Source organism: Penicillium psychrofluorescens, assembly GCF_964197705.1.
Source record: "Penicillium psychrofluorescens genome assembly, chromosome: 4".
NCBI lineage: Eukaryota > Fungi > Ascomycota > Eurotiomycetes > Eurotiales > Aspergillaceae > Penicillium > Penicillium psychrofluorescens.
The window spans coordinates 3,387,510-3,402,466 of record NC_133442.1 but is presented as its reverse complement, the minus strand read 5'-3'; the positions used below and the strand labels follow the sequence as shown (position 1 = coordinate 3,402,466).

Sequence of the window (14,957 nt, the reverse complement as noted above, 5' to 3'; positions counted from 1 at the left end):
ATTTCTATCGTGTAAGTTGAATGAGAATCGGCTCAAGTTAATTTGATGAATCATTTGATTGGAATACTTGAAGTGCCATGCAGCTAGTCCTATCGAACGAACCCTGATATTCAATCCACACATACTCAATTAATGTTTGACCTTCGTAACTAGCTTTCCCGTGTTGCCACCAGAATACAACATCATCCAGGTGCGGGGAATATCGGCAAAGTCTGTATCGATAATCATTTCACTCTCATCGCCAATGACAATGTTCCCCTTCTTCCACTCGTCGATGAGGATGGCCCGCACCTCAGACAAGTGGTCAATCCAATCGAGATTAATAAACCCAAGGATCTGTAGACGCATGGTAATAACTTCCTGCAGACGAGTCAGGCTTGGTTTTTATTAAAGATTCAACCCACGTACGTAGAAGTTCTTCAGACCAATGGTGTCCACATCACGGTTGTAGTTGGAAATGGTACCACTAGAGAAAGAGTGAGCTCGCCTTCTCCAAGTTCTTTCAAGTTATCTTTCTTACCTGGCAGCAACACGGCCAAACTTCGCCAGGCGAGTCAACATGAAGTCCAGGATATCTCCGCCAACGTTGTCTATATCGCATCACGGTCACCCTCTGCAGTAATAGAAATCATGGGAGATACGACAAACCAAAGTAGATCTCCACGAAGCCCTCAGTCTCCTTAGTGAGCTCCAGTTTAAACGAAGACGACTTATAGTTCAAACAGACATCCGCACCCAGCTTCTCCACCCACCTGCACTTGTCATCTGTGCCAGCAATACCAATCACCTAGACAGAATAAGCAATAACTCCAAAGAAAGAAAAATGAAGAAAACACACCTTTCGGCATCCGATCATCTTCTTAGCAATTTGAACTACCATGGTCCCCACCGCACCAGCCGCACCGCTAACAACAATGGCGTCCTTCGCAGTCGCCTTAACGATCTGTGTCAGAGCATAGTACGCCGTGAAACCAGGCAGACCCAGCACACCCAGGAAGTGGGTAACGGGCAGACCGGGCTGGGGATCAATGACATCAACATTCTTGGCTTCGTCGATCGAGTACTCCGTCCAATTCGGCATACCAGTGACCAAGCTACCAGTCTTGACGTCCGGGCTGCGCGAGTCCACGACTTCCGCAATACCCATGGACGCCATAGGCTGGCCCACTTGCACGGGAGGCAGGTACAGGCGCTCTGCCCGGGCAAGCGGCGAGATCCAGGATCGCTGAGCGGGATCATTGCTGAGATACAGCGTCTTCAGCAAAATCTGTCCGTCCTTCAGCGCGGGGATCTTGGCATTGTTCAAGGCGAATGTGGGCTTATCGCCGTCCAGCACGGGTTCTCCGTATGGTTTCTCATGAAGATTCCATTGCTGCGATTGGGTCGGTAAACTCATGATTAGTCCGTCGCAAGGGGTCGTGAGAAGTAAAATGGGCGCGAAACGTGGGGTGTGCGTCGTGCGACGGGGGTTGAGATTGATTTACGCAACATCTATTTTACGCCTAACCACGATTCTGGGAAGAAACGCCCCGCTTCCTTCAAAACTCCACCACTCGCGATCGTGGACTCTCGGAACGGTGCGCGTACAGTCCGGGATTTAGACAGTGGGATCTACCAAGGTGCGGAAGTAGTATAGTAGAGGCCCGTGATCAGTTAATACGATACTTAGATTCTTAAATGGATCTAATAGATATCCAGCTTTCTTCGTCGATCATGCTCATTACGGTATGCTTTGAAGAGTATTAGAGGATTGGCAAGAATAGGCATTGGGCTCATAATATCTTCATACATGTCTCTCGCGGGCCCATACGAGAAATCCGAAGGCGAATGACCAGGTAAGTTAGATTTAGAGCCAATCCGTACAAACATGCCAGTAGCTATTCCTCTCACAGTGTCGGGGTCTCCCCGAAGACGTTCATCGACATTCTACGTAAGATATCAGCCGGGTGTTATCCAAATGAACCAGAGAAGAACTTACGCCGCGTGATAGCGATCACCAGGGACTTCAGTCCGCTCAATTAGATCACGAAGATCATGAACCTCCTTGTCCGTCAGTTGAATCAATGCAGAGGCGGTGTTCTCGTCCGCCCGTTCAGTCGACCGGGTACCGGGGATCGGAATAATATCAGAACCCTGCGCCAGCACCCACGCAATCGCAACTTGGGCCGTGGTGCTGCCGTGAGCGTGAGCTACGTTCTTCAGCCCCTGCACCAACTCTAATATCTTGGGAAAATGCTCCGGCTGGTACTTCGGTAACATGCGGCGGAAATCATTTTCGGGGATGTCCTCAAACTTCTGAATATGCCCTGAGAGGATACCTCGGCCAATGGGACTGTACGCGATAACAGCCACACCCAGCTCACGGCAAACGTTCAGCAGATCATTGTCCGGCTTTTCAGCGTCCAGTGCGAAGGGACTGTATTCCACCTGGTATGCAGCAATCGGATGGACAGCATGGGCACGACGCAGGTCTGCTGCTGAAATTTCAGAAACGCCAAGGTACCGGATCTTTCCCTGGCTTCAACCAAAATGAATATCAGCGCTTGATTCCAATAGGGTCAGAGAGGATAAGAACTTAATACTTTTTCAGCTCGACCATGGCTTCAATAGTCTTCTCAATTGGCGTGATACTATCCACGCGATGGCAGTAATAGAGATCGATGACATCCACCCCCATTCGACTGAGGCTCTTCTCACAGGCAGCTTTAACGTACTCGACATTCGAGTGGAGGGACACGGCGAACGTCGTGGGGTCAAATTGGATTCCAAATTTCGTGGCGAGGAATATGTCATCACGCTTGCCGGAGCGCTTGAACCATTCCCCAATAACGTCTTCACTGTCAGCATATAAGTCGGCAGTGTCCCAGAACCATTGGCCAGTTGCATGGGCATGTTCCAGGAACGCAACTTTGTCGTCGAGAGACCCGGCTGATCCATAGGCATCGCCGAGACTCATGAGACCAAGGCCAACTGCAGGCACCTGAGGACCGTTGCGGCCTAAGCTTCGAGTTGGGATAGACATTTTGAATTGTGAAAAGTGTTACAAGAGATGATGGGGATCGATGGATGAGGCTTGGAGAGAATTGGTGAAGGATGAAGAGAATATAGAAATGGGCACGACCAGCCTTTAAATATCTGCTCCCGGATCTCAAAGAGGACGCCTTATAGCTGATTTCTGATTTCTAAACTTGCATTCGGAGTCGGGCTGGTATATCCTGCCGGTTTGAACCCCGGGCCTAAAAGCTCGACCAATTAGAGAGCGCATGATCTACCTCCGATCCACGTTGGCAAATTATAGCCAATAATATCTCAGCTATTCCGAGCTGGCCAATCGCTCCCCTCTTGTCGATAGGGATTACTAATCGATATCTGTTCTTCTAGTTAACTTAGTTAACACGACGTGCTGACTCTAGTTTTGATCTTGACGCCTTTTATGGATCATGCACGAGTTAATTAAACACCCCACGCGATCTCGGAGTAAAAAGAGGGTTAAGACGGGCTGTAAGACCTGCAAGTGAGTCCAGACCAAGATTCCCCGGCCGTACTATCCTAAAACAAAGCGCAGGGCCCGCCGAGTGAAATGTGACGAAAGCCGACCAGTATGTCGACGTTGTGTTTCTACTGGCCGAGTCTGCGATGGCTATGGTGTCTGGGGCGGCGGCGGAACCCCCTACGGCCAGCCCCAAAGCAATCGGGCGTTGTCGATCTACTGTACCCCAGTTCCCCTCGGCAGTCTCGGCCGCGAGGAGCAAGCCTATTTCGACTGGTTCATGAACAAGACTACCCAGAAATTTGCCGGACTCTTTGCGTCTTATTTCTGGGAGATACTCGTCTTCCAGGCGTGCGCAGATGAGCCAGCCGTTCGTCACGCCGTGGTGGCTTTGTCGGCGGCTCATAGATCGGACAACTGCTACCAGCAGTGGGCGAATCCTGCGACGCATGGCTTTGACGCAGAGCAATTCATGCTGCAGCAATACAACAAGGCCATCAAATATCTCTCCGCCACCACGGTAAACGGCAACAACAATAGTCTACGCATAGTGCTCATCACCTGCATGATCTTCGTGACTTTGGAATACCTGTGCGGAGAATACCAAAGGGGCAGCGCACATCTACGCTCCGGAATTCAACTCCTCTCCAATATCTCCTCGCCGCAGGCCCGCTCTTCCATATCCCCTAGTGTCTTAAGCCCGACAGAAGACCTCGCTCACAACGCCCTGATCGATGCATACGAGCGTCTAAGTATCCAAGCCGCCATGTTCGGCCACGTCCCCTCGCACATGTGCGTCGTAGCACGAGATCCACAAGCATACGCCATGCCTTACGCATTCTCATCCCTCGTTGACGCACGTCAGAGACTCGACGACCTATTAAATAGGATACACTGCCTAAAATGCCACTACTATGGCCTCTCGTCTTCAAAATTCAACACAGATGGCCGAGAAATGTACGAAGCACAACGCCAAATCAGCGCAGATTTATCCCTCTGGCACAAAGCGTACGACGCCTCCTTGCATCGTATCGAGGTGGACTCAGTGCGCGACGCAAAGTTTGGCATCAAGATACTGAAGATTTACTATGAATTAGTTGTTGTTATGACAGCGGTGTGTCTATCCGACGACGAGATGATCTTTGATTCGTACACAAATAAGTTCCTTACGATTATGACGGGATTTGTTGATTTGTGGAGTTACTGGGCGAGTCTGAATACGCATATCAAAGACGTGAAAGATATTCTCAGTGATCCCGAGTCCGATTGTGACTGTCATGGGTTTACTGTTGAGTCTGGGTTCATCCCGCCGGTTTATTATACAGGACTCAAGTGTCGGAATCCCCGTCTTCGCCGACAGGCAATTCGGATACTAAGGGCGGTGCCGCATAGGGAAGGGGTGTGGAATGGGCCTCTTCTAGCCAATGTCTTGGAGGAAGTTATCAAGATCGAAGAGGACGATGTCTATGCTGGCGATTCCAGTTCCTGTGAGCCTATTGTCCTAGATGGACTCACGGCGGAGGATCTCGATACTCCAGAAATCAAAGCGTCATCGCGCATCTCAGATGTGTCGGTCCTTCTTCCCGATAAGGTGGAGGGGGATACGTTTATGACATATCATAGAAGGGTTGGGAATCATCAGGGGGAAGCCTTCAAGTGCAAGATTAGACGTGGTGGGAGCAGTTCCAGCGTGACGCGTAGTCCCTTCTCAAGTTCGTGATATTCATTGGGTCATTCAGATAGATGAAAAGGCAATAAACTTATCTCTGACATTTCTAAAACTATGGTTGGTGTTTTGCTCTCCGATTATGGCCACTGTCGTTTTGGACCGCCCAACCTGTATAATAATGTATTTGGTGGCAACAAATTCGCTTTCTGGTCGGTACAACAGGAGATCGTGTGCCGACCATGGTGGCAACAAGTCAGTGTTCCCCTGTGTAGACACTTGCATCTTGTTCGTGGTTGAGCCTGCCTACAGCATGTTGTATCCTCTGGGACTCAAAACAAAACCTTCCTAGCAGCATTTATTCCTCCTATATCCCACCGCTGTGGCGCCGTCCTCTCCATCCAGATCGACCAATCCCCCCAAAAAGCCGGCCGCAAGATCTGCGCATACTCCCAGTAATCGGGATACCACCCCGCCCATTCCCAATCGAGAATGCCGGTGACATTATTCTGCTCGTCCACCATAATATTGCGTGGCGCAATATCCGCATGCGTGAACACCGAGCGCTCTGATCGGGGCAACATATCTAGTAGTTGATTCTCATACCGAGTTCCCCCGCAGTGAATATACCGCTCATAGATCCTCGTTCGTAGCTCAGAGTCGCTCGAAATTGGTCGAGCGGGCTTTTGTAGATCCTCTAGCATTGGGTCACGGGATAGAGAGCCATCCGCGGCACACTGATAGGATCCTTCAATCTCTTGTGGACGAGCGATATTTCGGACCTTCGAGAGTAGATGCCATAGTTGAAGACAGATTGATTCTTTAGCCTCGTTGTCAAGTGTGTCCCATTTTTGCTCTAGAGGGATTCCGGGAATAATTGTCATCCCAATCAGTCCTTCTGGTGAACGAAAATCGGGCTTGAAAATTTCACTAAGATCTGTTACCTCTCTAACATGAGTAAAATCGGTGAAAAGCACTTCGGGGACCGGAACATCGGTGTGCTTAGCGACAAATCTCATAGCCTCAGCTTCAGCGGATCGCACTCCAAACCCTGACTTGGTCACCCAGGAGAAGTCCCACTCGAGTACAAGCCTCGCCATTTGTTTGTCGAGCACAGTAATCACCTCTTGCCCAGCTTGGAGAAAGAGTGGATTTACAGAGGACTGACATGGTAATAAAAAGTTGCCGTCCTTGATGTAATGGTGCCCCTTGTGAAGATTTTGTTGTTCATAAGGAACCTTGGTTGATGGAGATTCGGTCATTTTGCGGATAGTTTCTTGATCCGACAGTCTCGTCCACCTGAATGGCAAGGTGGTGTAAATCTGACGAAGTTCAAACCTGCTTGTGCGGGCGGCGGCAAGAGAGGCCTGATAGGCGGGATCGGCTGATATAAGCCAGCTCGCGGATGTGTGTACTTGCGAGGAGTATTTGGCCCAGAGGACAGAGCCTGGTTTGCTAAATTTTCTTTCTATAGCCCCTGGATATCTCAAGTACGCAAACTCAGTCGAGAGTTCTATCATTTTGATTGCAACGTCGGGGATTCTGCTGCGCTGCGGAAATGCTTCGGAGACATGTGGTCGTCAAGCATCGTGCCTGACATCCTCCTCAACTACACCGGCACGAACCGACGAGGAGCAGTTGAGGTCCTTATAGATAAAAATCTTGATTCTGTAAGAGTATACTGCTCTCGTCCCTACTGAACAGCTATGACTGGCCCTGCAAAAAGGGTGCTCGGCCTCAATCTCAAGGGCAGTTTTGTCGCAGCACAGGAGATGGCCCAGCAGTTGTTCAAGCTCGAACGGCCAGGCAAAGTCACCAATATCGGGTCTATGACCGCGTACCAGGCTCTCTGGCATACTGCGGCCTATTTTGCGATAGCTGTGCCGAGACTCGTGGACACACCAGTTGAAGGTTGCCACTCTGTGTAGAATTCTTCAATACACTACTAGCAATAGATCGAGAAGTGAGATATAATGATCATGTTGAAATACCAAAGATGCATAAACCGAAAGCTCCCCATTGCACCCAAATTCTGCTCTGAAAATCGGCTTCGCCGGCTTCAGAAACAGGCCCAGTAGATAGGAAAACCATAAGCACCGCACAACGCCATCGGTAAACACCGGAGCTGAGAGCAAATAAAAAGGGAGACAAAAAGAATGTACCCGCTGCGGTAATCAGTCTGTCAAAGTCAAGAAAATAAATGCACCAAATGCCACCACAAATCCATCATCGGAAAGATCATGAGATCATCCGAGTTCATGAGCGCTCTGAGCTCTCTCAAGGCTCACGGATATGTATCAGAGAAGTGTCTGCCTCTCAGCACACAACACAAAGCAACTCCTCTTCGAGAATAAACATCCCCTCTTTGTATTTCTCGTTGTTTTCAAATGCCTTGTCATACTTCCACCCTACCAACTCTTTGCACTGGCGGCAGGAGATGTCGCGAACGATATGTCGTCCAGTCGTCATGCTACGCTCATCCTGTTCGCCCAGTGTGACATTGACGACGTTGATAAAAAGATAGGCTTTGCCGTGCGCTCCACGGAAATTCTGGGGCAACAGAAAGGGTGGATGGTCAGTCACATGAAACTCGGACAAGAGGGAGAGGTGTGGAAAGACGGATAATACTCACCCGACTCTTGATATCGTTGTAGTCTGCTAGGTGTGTCTTGCAATGCTTGCACCCGAAAATCTTGTTGGAGGTCAAGTAGATGGGGTAGACTAGGCCCATGGTGGCGGAGTGTAGATGTCGTCACAGAGAACAGGTTGTCGTCGAGATATGAGGTAGAAACCTGGGATGTGAGTGCGGAGAAGTAGAGCTGTTCTATAGGCAGAGATTTGGAAATATCGCGGCTGTGATGCAAGCACGATAGAGGTTTGTCTGCGTGGAGGTGATATGAACCGCCCCTTCCCTCGAATAAGAGGGAGACTCCAGTCCGGCCGTGGCGTAGCGTCTTTGTTTCGGTTCTCGGACGACGGGAGGCCTGATGCCGGGTTCGTTTTAAAAGTGTTCTTTGAGGCTGTAAGGCAGCCTAGATGGATCACGAAGAGTCTTGACGGCGTTACACTGGGTTCAGAATAGGCCTGACGGTTTGCTGACGACGATAAGCTCTCAGGAGCCACGATAAGAGCGGGGGCCGGATCGGACGGAGACACGGGAACTGGGGGAGAAGAGGATGCTGTGGGACGGTTGCAGATGTTCTTTTCTCATAAAACACTCTCCCTTCGAACGGGGGTGGAAGAGAGAAAGAGAGTTGGGGAAGGTTGGGGGAAGTCAAGCTGAGAGCAAGCTGAAGTTGGTCGTACTGCCTCAGGCCGCAACCCCGCACGGGAATCGTGATCTCCCGGTCATAGATCTGATAGTTACTCTGAAATAGTGTATAGAAGTGCAAGAAATGTATTGATCCCTGTACAACGCGCCGGCAGGAGATGTTCCTGCAATGCTTAACCAAAAAAAATAATACAAAATTTTGAAAAGCTGCCACCCCATCACTCGTAATCCCGAACATACCGACCGGGCAACTCAACATCCCACATCGGTCGTTCTACCACTGCAACCTCCAGATTCCCACTCGTTTGCTCTTCTGAGCTATCCCCTGCCACGGTGTTGAGAGGCACAATACCCAATATGTCCCGATATTTGTAGGTGTGCCACCACCGACGGGCAGGCTGCGACGAGGCGCCATTGATCTCGACCGGCTGCTTCTGGGGGGTGGGTCCGGCTCCATTGACAGCGGGGGTTGCATTTCCTTTGGCGTCGAGCTGCTTCTGGGGCGTTGCATTCTCAACCGCGCTTCCATTCTCACGGCGGAGACGGGCCAGATTGGCTTCACTGCTTGCCGCGAAGGTCTCGTCGTACTCGTAGGCCTCGTCTTCCTCACCGGGGACACGAGAACGTTCTTTGTCCAGCGAAACCCACTCGCCCCGCGACCCGTCGCTTCCAACAACCTTGCGGGCCTTGCTGCCGAGGTGGATGTCTGCCTGCGAGCGAGGAATCTGGTCCCCTGCGCCACTGCTGGGCTTCTTGCGCTCATTGCCGGCCTCTTCATGAAGGTCGCGTTTCCGTTTCGATGCTTTGACCAGCTGACCAGGCGGGTTGGCCTCTTCTGCTGTTGCTGCTGCTTCGGCCTTGATTTGCTCGGGAGATGGGAAATCCTGGAGCAGGTCAAACATCCAGAGCCAGGATGTTCCATACAGCCAAAGACGCTCTCGGCCCTCAAACAGATCCCACATGCAACCCATGGCTCTGTCCTTCACTCCTCGAAACTCTGCAGGAAGATAAGCCTTCGGGTTGCGCCTGGACCAGTCCGATAGCTTGCCATTCAAAGCCTCAAACTCCATAAGCTGGTGTTCACTTGTGAGCACCATCAGCCTATACTCGTGGTGGCGGTGATCAGTGCCGTTGGCCAGCAGCTTCTGCGGAGGAGTACCCTGGGGCCGGAAGGACATCAAGGCTATTCCAGACTTCATGCGGGGAATAGGAGAGTCGGAGGCAGCGATTTGCCAGCGCTCGCCCTCGATCGCCACATCCTCGTCCTCGTCGTCCGACGATTCATCGTCAGATTCTGACACTCCATTGCTCTTGATGTGACCATTGGCACCGGAGCCCGTCTCTGTACCCAGAACCCAGGTATCGACACAACCCGAAATATCACCAGACGCAAAGATCTTGCTATCGTCTGAGAAGATGACAGATCGGATCGTCCTCTCGTATTCACCCAGAGTACCGTGAGACGCTTTCTCATGTCGTGCGTGTCGTGTAGCTCTCTTTACTTTCGCGAGGTGAGGCAAGACTTGGACTCCCTCAGTGTTTGAAGGCTGGATTCTTGCCATGTGGATGTCGCTGTTTGGTCGAATAAGGCAAAGCCACCGGCTATCCGGGGAGATAGTAACAAGACGTGCACCTTCATCAGAAATTCCCTTGGGAACCTCAAGCTTTTGTATCCGCAGAGCACCCTTCTCGTCACCTTTCCGTCGGCGAACAGCGAATAGTTTGACATCAGCGATCGTAGCGACAGCGAGGATCTTCCCGTCCTGGGACAACATGGCAGAAGTAATGTTCTCTTCGCCCTGTGGAGAAATTGTAGAGTTAGAATGTGACACTGCTGTGCGGACGCTCTGTTTCTTACCTGAATCATGATTTTGCCAACAAGTCTCTGTCTCTGGCCGTCGATATTCTCATACGCAGAGGTCGGCCCTCGTGCCAAACGCCAAAGGCTGATCTCTCGATCCCAGAAACTCATCACCAAACGAGACGAAGGGGAAGAGGCGAGCTGGGGAATTTGAGGCAGACTTGACAATTTCCGGTGGTGTTCCTTGCCAAATTCACGCAGCGGCAGTACAACCGGTGTTGCGTCGGGGCCTACAGGCAATGGGTTAGTATATCTGACGAGCCCGGGGATTCGACGGAACAGTCACATACCTCCAGACACAGCAATGCTGATATCTTTGGTTTCATAAACAGCAAAAGTCTTCACATCGTGCGAGTGGTATCGCCTATGCATCAATTCCACCCATCGACTTTTCTTGTCCCCCTTCTCTCCCTCCTTCTTGCGATAAACGACGGTCCTCTGATCAGCACCTCCGCTGACGACAGTATCCCCATTTGCGCTCACTGCCACATCGAGCACATCGGCCTGATGGCCCTGGATGCGCTGGGTGAGGGAGAAATTCTTTGCATCCCAGAACCGGATCTCACCAGCCGAGTCTCCAGAGACAATGGTGCCGTCTGGGAGACATTTGACCGACCAGACCAAGAGTTCCTTCGAGCCGCCCGTGGGACCCTTTCCAAGCGAGATTGTTCTCAATTGCTGGCCGGTGCGAATATCGAAGAGACGAATCGAGCTATCGGCATAGCCTGCGACGATGGTGTTGCGGCTCTGGAAGGTGACGCTGAGCACGCGCGCCCTCTTGGTCGACGGGCGCACCAGACGAAGAAACTTGAGGTTGTCATCTGCGGTAGACAAGATCACGATCGAGCCATCGGCACAGCCGGCTGCGAGATGCTGGCCTGTAAACTCCCCCTCGGCCGCGGGCAGCAACTTCCCATCCTGACCGCGCCGTGTCGCTTGCCACCGCGGCTGCGCAGCAAGGCACCAGATCTCGCCATAGTTTCCACTCGAATGGCGCAAAGGACGGCCGTTCTCGAGATCCCACTCGGTCACCGCGGTGGAGAATCCAATGCTGAACAGCCTCAACTTGCCGGGCAGCTTACCACCGTCGGGACCGTCCTCTTGGGGATCCAGGGTCCATGCGAGTCCTTCAATACTTCTATCCTTTCCACCATGCAGGACAGTCTCCTGGAACCAAGCCCCGCGCAGGGGGTTCCATATCTCGATGTCGCCGTTCGCACGCCCGATCGCGAGTCGAAGAGTAGGCACACCGCGACCAGCTAGATCAGCAGATGGGGGATGCGAGAATGCGAGCGCATTAATCGCCTGCGGGTTGTAGGACACGAAACGGCAGCGGTGGATGTCCATGGTTGGTGCAACAAGCTTCGCCTGAAGCCAAAGCTGTCTCGGTCGGAAAAGATGGACGGTGATTGCGAGACAACGATAGGGGCGCTGGAGATCAATTCAAAAATTACTCCAACTCGGGCCGTAGAAGCAGCCCTAAACATTCATTGTGAAAGATTAGAGAAAGGAATGGGTGAAGTGTTGTCGTTCTTCGCCGTTGCGGCTCTTTCTCTTTTTTTTTCTTGTAGATGATTTTTCTGCCCGGAACAATTCGACTGAAGTGGCTAGTTTGACCGGGTCACATGATCTATTGATGCCAGGTAAATTAGGTGTCCGTATAGATGCCATCTCGAGCAAATATGAACTATCAAAGCTTTACACGACGTTTCGGATCGAACAGTTCAGGGTACCAATCTGCTTGTCATCGATATGAACAGTATTTTTCAAGACAGCCGCCAAAGACAGGCGCTACCACGTGTATGGTATCAACATGCAAGACACGCACAATTTAGGTTCTTTTTTGTTTACTTGTCGGGACTCGTGCAACACTCTCGACGTCGCAAAAGTCACTTTCTAAATTGATTAATTGGTAAGTGGCGGTCAGCGTGATCGCATGGCTTGACATTTTGGATCAGCGGGCAACTGTTGATTAATTATTGACAGATGGAACGCCCGAGCGCACAGTAGTGTCGGCGTCTTCTGGCGACGAACAGAGACATTGTGGCAGTCTGGACCCCCCCACGAACAGCCGACCGATATACCCGACCGATACACCCCAGTCCAAGGCTGTCCACCGAGGGACGACCACGTCAGAAGCGGCCAATCTCGCATGATATTTCTCTATGTATCAGATTTCCAAGAAAGCCGGGGGCCCAGGCATCTGATAGGGTCGATATTGCAGACTCGAACTCCACCTCGGAGTCGCCCCTGCACGCGCTCACTGGACGAGCACGAGCGAGCTAAGAACCGCGGAGAGGCTGACGGGTTGCCGTCAGCGTCTCATTGGGCCCGTGGCGCAGCATACAAGGAGGGGTAGGCCCAGCAGGAGATATTCTGCGATCAACAATAATCTAGGGAGCCATGGAACACCCCCCGGTCAGCACGGGCTGCGCACGAATCGATAGCTCACCCAGATAAGGTTGGATGTTCTCGCTCTCGATCTGGATCTCGGTTTTCGATTTAGTGCTAATCCAATCTCAGGCACCGCAATCAAAGCGGAGCAGTGGTGCTGGATGGAGAAGTGCGACAAGATCATCTCGGTACACCATCGTGAAATCTGGATCTAAAATCGTGGCGCCCCGCTGAACAGCTTTAGCACTGTTCGATCCGATCGGAAGCTGTCCCAGTTCATGGGGCAGTTCTGTCGATCGAGGTGCGCCGGCCCCCAAGATAGACCGCGTTTCGCTTCAGTCATGCTCGCGTGCGAACTAATTTTGATTTCTTGCCGCGGCATGAGCTGCTCTCGTGCAGGGCTGAATCTTTGTCCTGTCCCGCCTTGGCAGGAGGAGGGGGAGGCTGCGATCGTCTCCGTCTTATCCGTCTGCCGGCCCTTCCAGGATATCGGCGTCAGTTCGTGAACACAAAGAGGGGAGGGAGTTCGTCGATCGGCCACTATCTTCGGCGCGTTCACGAGTTTGACTAGGATTGGCGACGTGGCAATCGTGGCAATCAATTGTCTGGTTACAGAACACAAATCTCTCTCGGGAAAGCGGACACTGGCCGAAATTCATGTGCTGGCCCCATAAATAATAAATTGGAATTTGTTCAGCAGTCAATCTCCAGCCACCCGGAGAAGTAGGAGAATATTCTTCTCTGCTCAGCTATTACCTCTTTCATGCAAGAATCCGAACGCGCAATACTAGCTGTGGAACGCAATGACGGCATAGCTTTACAACTAGTGGAGTTTGGGACGTAAGCCTCCTTCAAATTTGTCGTCCTTACACAGCGGCAGGGAGAAGAGACTGGTTTTCTTCTTCGAAGCTGCTCGGACATTGTACATACTATCGAGCTCCGTGTTAGTTCCCACCTGTAACTATACTACAGTACTGTATAGCAGCCAATGTATCCTCTTTGGGAAATGCAATTCGGTAATCCGTACGAGACGAAATGCTCTTCCCAAATTTCCTTACGGTTCTCCACTGAAGCTAGACCCGGGATGGCATAGCTGGTACTGAACAGCCTTACTGCTCCGATTACCTTCCCGTCTCAAATCGGACAGGTCTCTTACGGGTACAAGGATGTTCATTGCCAGGTCGTGGTTCCAATTTTTCCGCTCCCTCCCCTGAAAATACCCATGGTTCCTTGCCGGCGCCAATAATGTGATCAACGTCGCATTTCACCCGCCAACCCGTGGTGATCTTGACGCGGAAAGAAAAGAGCTTGGTCAAAGCGTAGGGGCAGAAAAAAGGGGGCTGCCCGAAAATCTTACGCCAATTACCCAAGGTTGAGCCTCCGCTGCCCCAGCTGCTTAGGGCTTGAGCCCAAACGGGTCATATTGTCTCGAACTTTTTCGCCCAACGCGCGGAATTATTACTAGCACCATTCTTATTCGTTGTCGTGACTTGCAGATCCTACAAATAGCTCACGCTTTGGGCTGTCAATGTCACCGTCATGGATTTATTTGACAGTGCCCGCCACTGGGCGAGAGCACGCCACTGCGAATTTAGGACAAGCAAGGTGTGCGCTAATGATTCCGACCGCGCCTTGCTGGGTATCGGATACAGGCCTGACGCGCCTTGTCCACCACCCGCGTAAAGTATTGACTTAAGGTGCAAAATGGAGAAGCAAAAAAATGTCTGACATGGTGGAGTTCCGGAAGAAAAAAAAAACCTTCAGACCGTTGTAGAAGTCTCCGCTTGGGAGCTGCACCGAAACAATGGTTTTTCACCGGTCAATATACACAACGCTTGACGAGTATCAAGAACCCCGGTATTACAGTAGTCGCCGAAGCTTTTTATCTTTCGGTCAGTTCTGTTCTCTGCGAGCTGGCCTGAATATGATGGCAGCTAAACTGAGATCGAATGCTTTCGTATGTGTATCTTCAGCTGGAGAACTGCCCGGCTGTACGAACCAACCCAACCATCCTGTATTCCAAGACATTGCCATCTCAACTAGCAAAATCCTTCTATTCTTCTAGAAGGAAACTGTTACCTTTGGGATCCGCTACTTCCGGCATCCACAGGCACCACTCTGTTTTTCACGTCAGGGCCACAGTGGATCTTGAAATTGTAGCTGTCAACGGAGCGGGTCGGGCACCAAAAGAGCTTTTCTTCGGCGTTGAAACATGTTGCCAGGCTACCGTAAATTGGTAGAAGACGGAACGGTCGGCTGTTGTCCTGCCATCGTT

General features: G+C 51.4%; 6 protein-coding genes across 6 annotated transcripts; 1 reads left to right on the top strand and 5 right to left on the bottom strand.

Moving 5' to 3' along the window:
• Nucleotides 1-129: 129 nt before the first annotated feature.
• Nucleotides 130-1,396, bottom strand: PFLUO_LOCUS6928 (uncharacterized protein; the record flags this gene model as incomplete). The annotated part of the gene is made up of 5 exons (XM_073784518.1): nt 130-360; nt 409-466; nt 521-590; nt 649-787; nt 839-1,396. 5 exons carry the CDS (start codon nt 1,394-1,396, stop codon nt 130-132), a joined length of 1,056 nt encoding a protein of 351 aa, XP_073640966.1.
• A 490-nt stretch (nt 1,397-1,886) lies between these two features.
• PFLUO_LOCUS6927 (uncharacterized protein) lies at nt 1,887-3,022 on the bottom strand (the record flags this gene model as incomplete). Its single annotated transcript, XM_073784517.1, has 3 exons — nt 1,887-1,926; nt 1,979-2,518; nt 2,583-3,022. 3 exons carry the CDS (start codon nt 3,020-3,022, stop codon nt 1,887-1,889), a joined length of 1,020 nt encoding a protein of 339 aa, XP_073640965.1.
• A 418-nt stretch (nt 3,023-3,440) lies between these two features.
• PFLUO_LOCUS6926 (uncharacterized protein) lies at nt 3,441-5,210 on the top strand (the record flags this gene model as incomplete). The annotated part of the gene is made up of 2 exons (XM_073784516.1): nt 3,441-3,514; nt 3,566-5,210. The coding sequence occupies 2 exons, from the start codon at nt 3,441-3,443 to the stop codon at nt 5,208-5,210; spliced, it is 1,719 nt and encodes a 572-aa protein (XP_073640964.1).
• Nucleotides 5,211-5,488: 278 nt separating this feature from the next.
• On the bottom strand, nt 5,489-6,418 carry PFLUO_LOCUS6925 (uncharacterized protein; the record flags this gene model as incomplete). The annotated part of the gene is made up of 1 exon (XM_073784515.1): nt 5,489-6,418. The coding sequence occupies one exon, from the start codon at nt 6,416-6,418 to the stop codon at nt 5,489-5,491; it is 930 nt and encodes a 309-aa protein (XP_073640963.1).
• Nucleotides 6,419-7,472: 1,054 nt separating this feature from the next.
• On the bottom strand, nt 7,473-7,887 carry PFLUO_LOCUS6924 (uncharacterized protein; the record flags this gene model as incomplete). Its single annotated transcript, XM_073784514.1, has 2 exons — nt 7,473-7,706; nt 7,789-7,887. 2 exons carry the CDS (start codon nt 7,885-7,887, stop codon nt 7,473-7,475), a joined length of 333 nt encoding a protein of 110 aa, XP_073640962.1.
• Nucleotides 7,888-8,645: 758 nt separating this feature from the next.
• PFLUO_LOCUS6923 (U3 small nucleolar RNA-associated protein) lies at nt 8,646-11,635 on the bottom strand (the record flags this gene model as incomplete). Its single annotated transcript, XM_073784513.1, has 3 exons — nt 8,646-10,226; nt 10,286-10,518; nt 10,579-11,635. 3 exons carry the CDS (start codon nt 11,633-11,635, stop codon nt 8,646-8,648), a joined length of 2,871 nt encoding a protein of 956 aa, XP_073640961.1.
• Nucleotides 11,636-14,957: the final 3,322 nt, after the last annotated feature.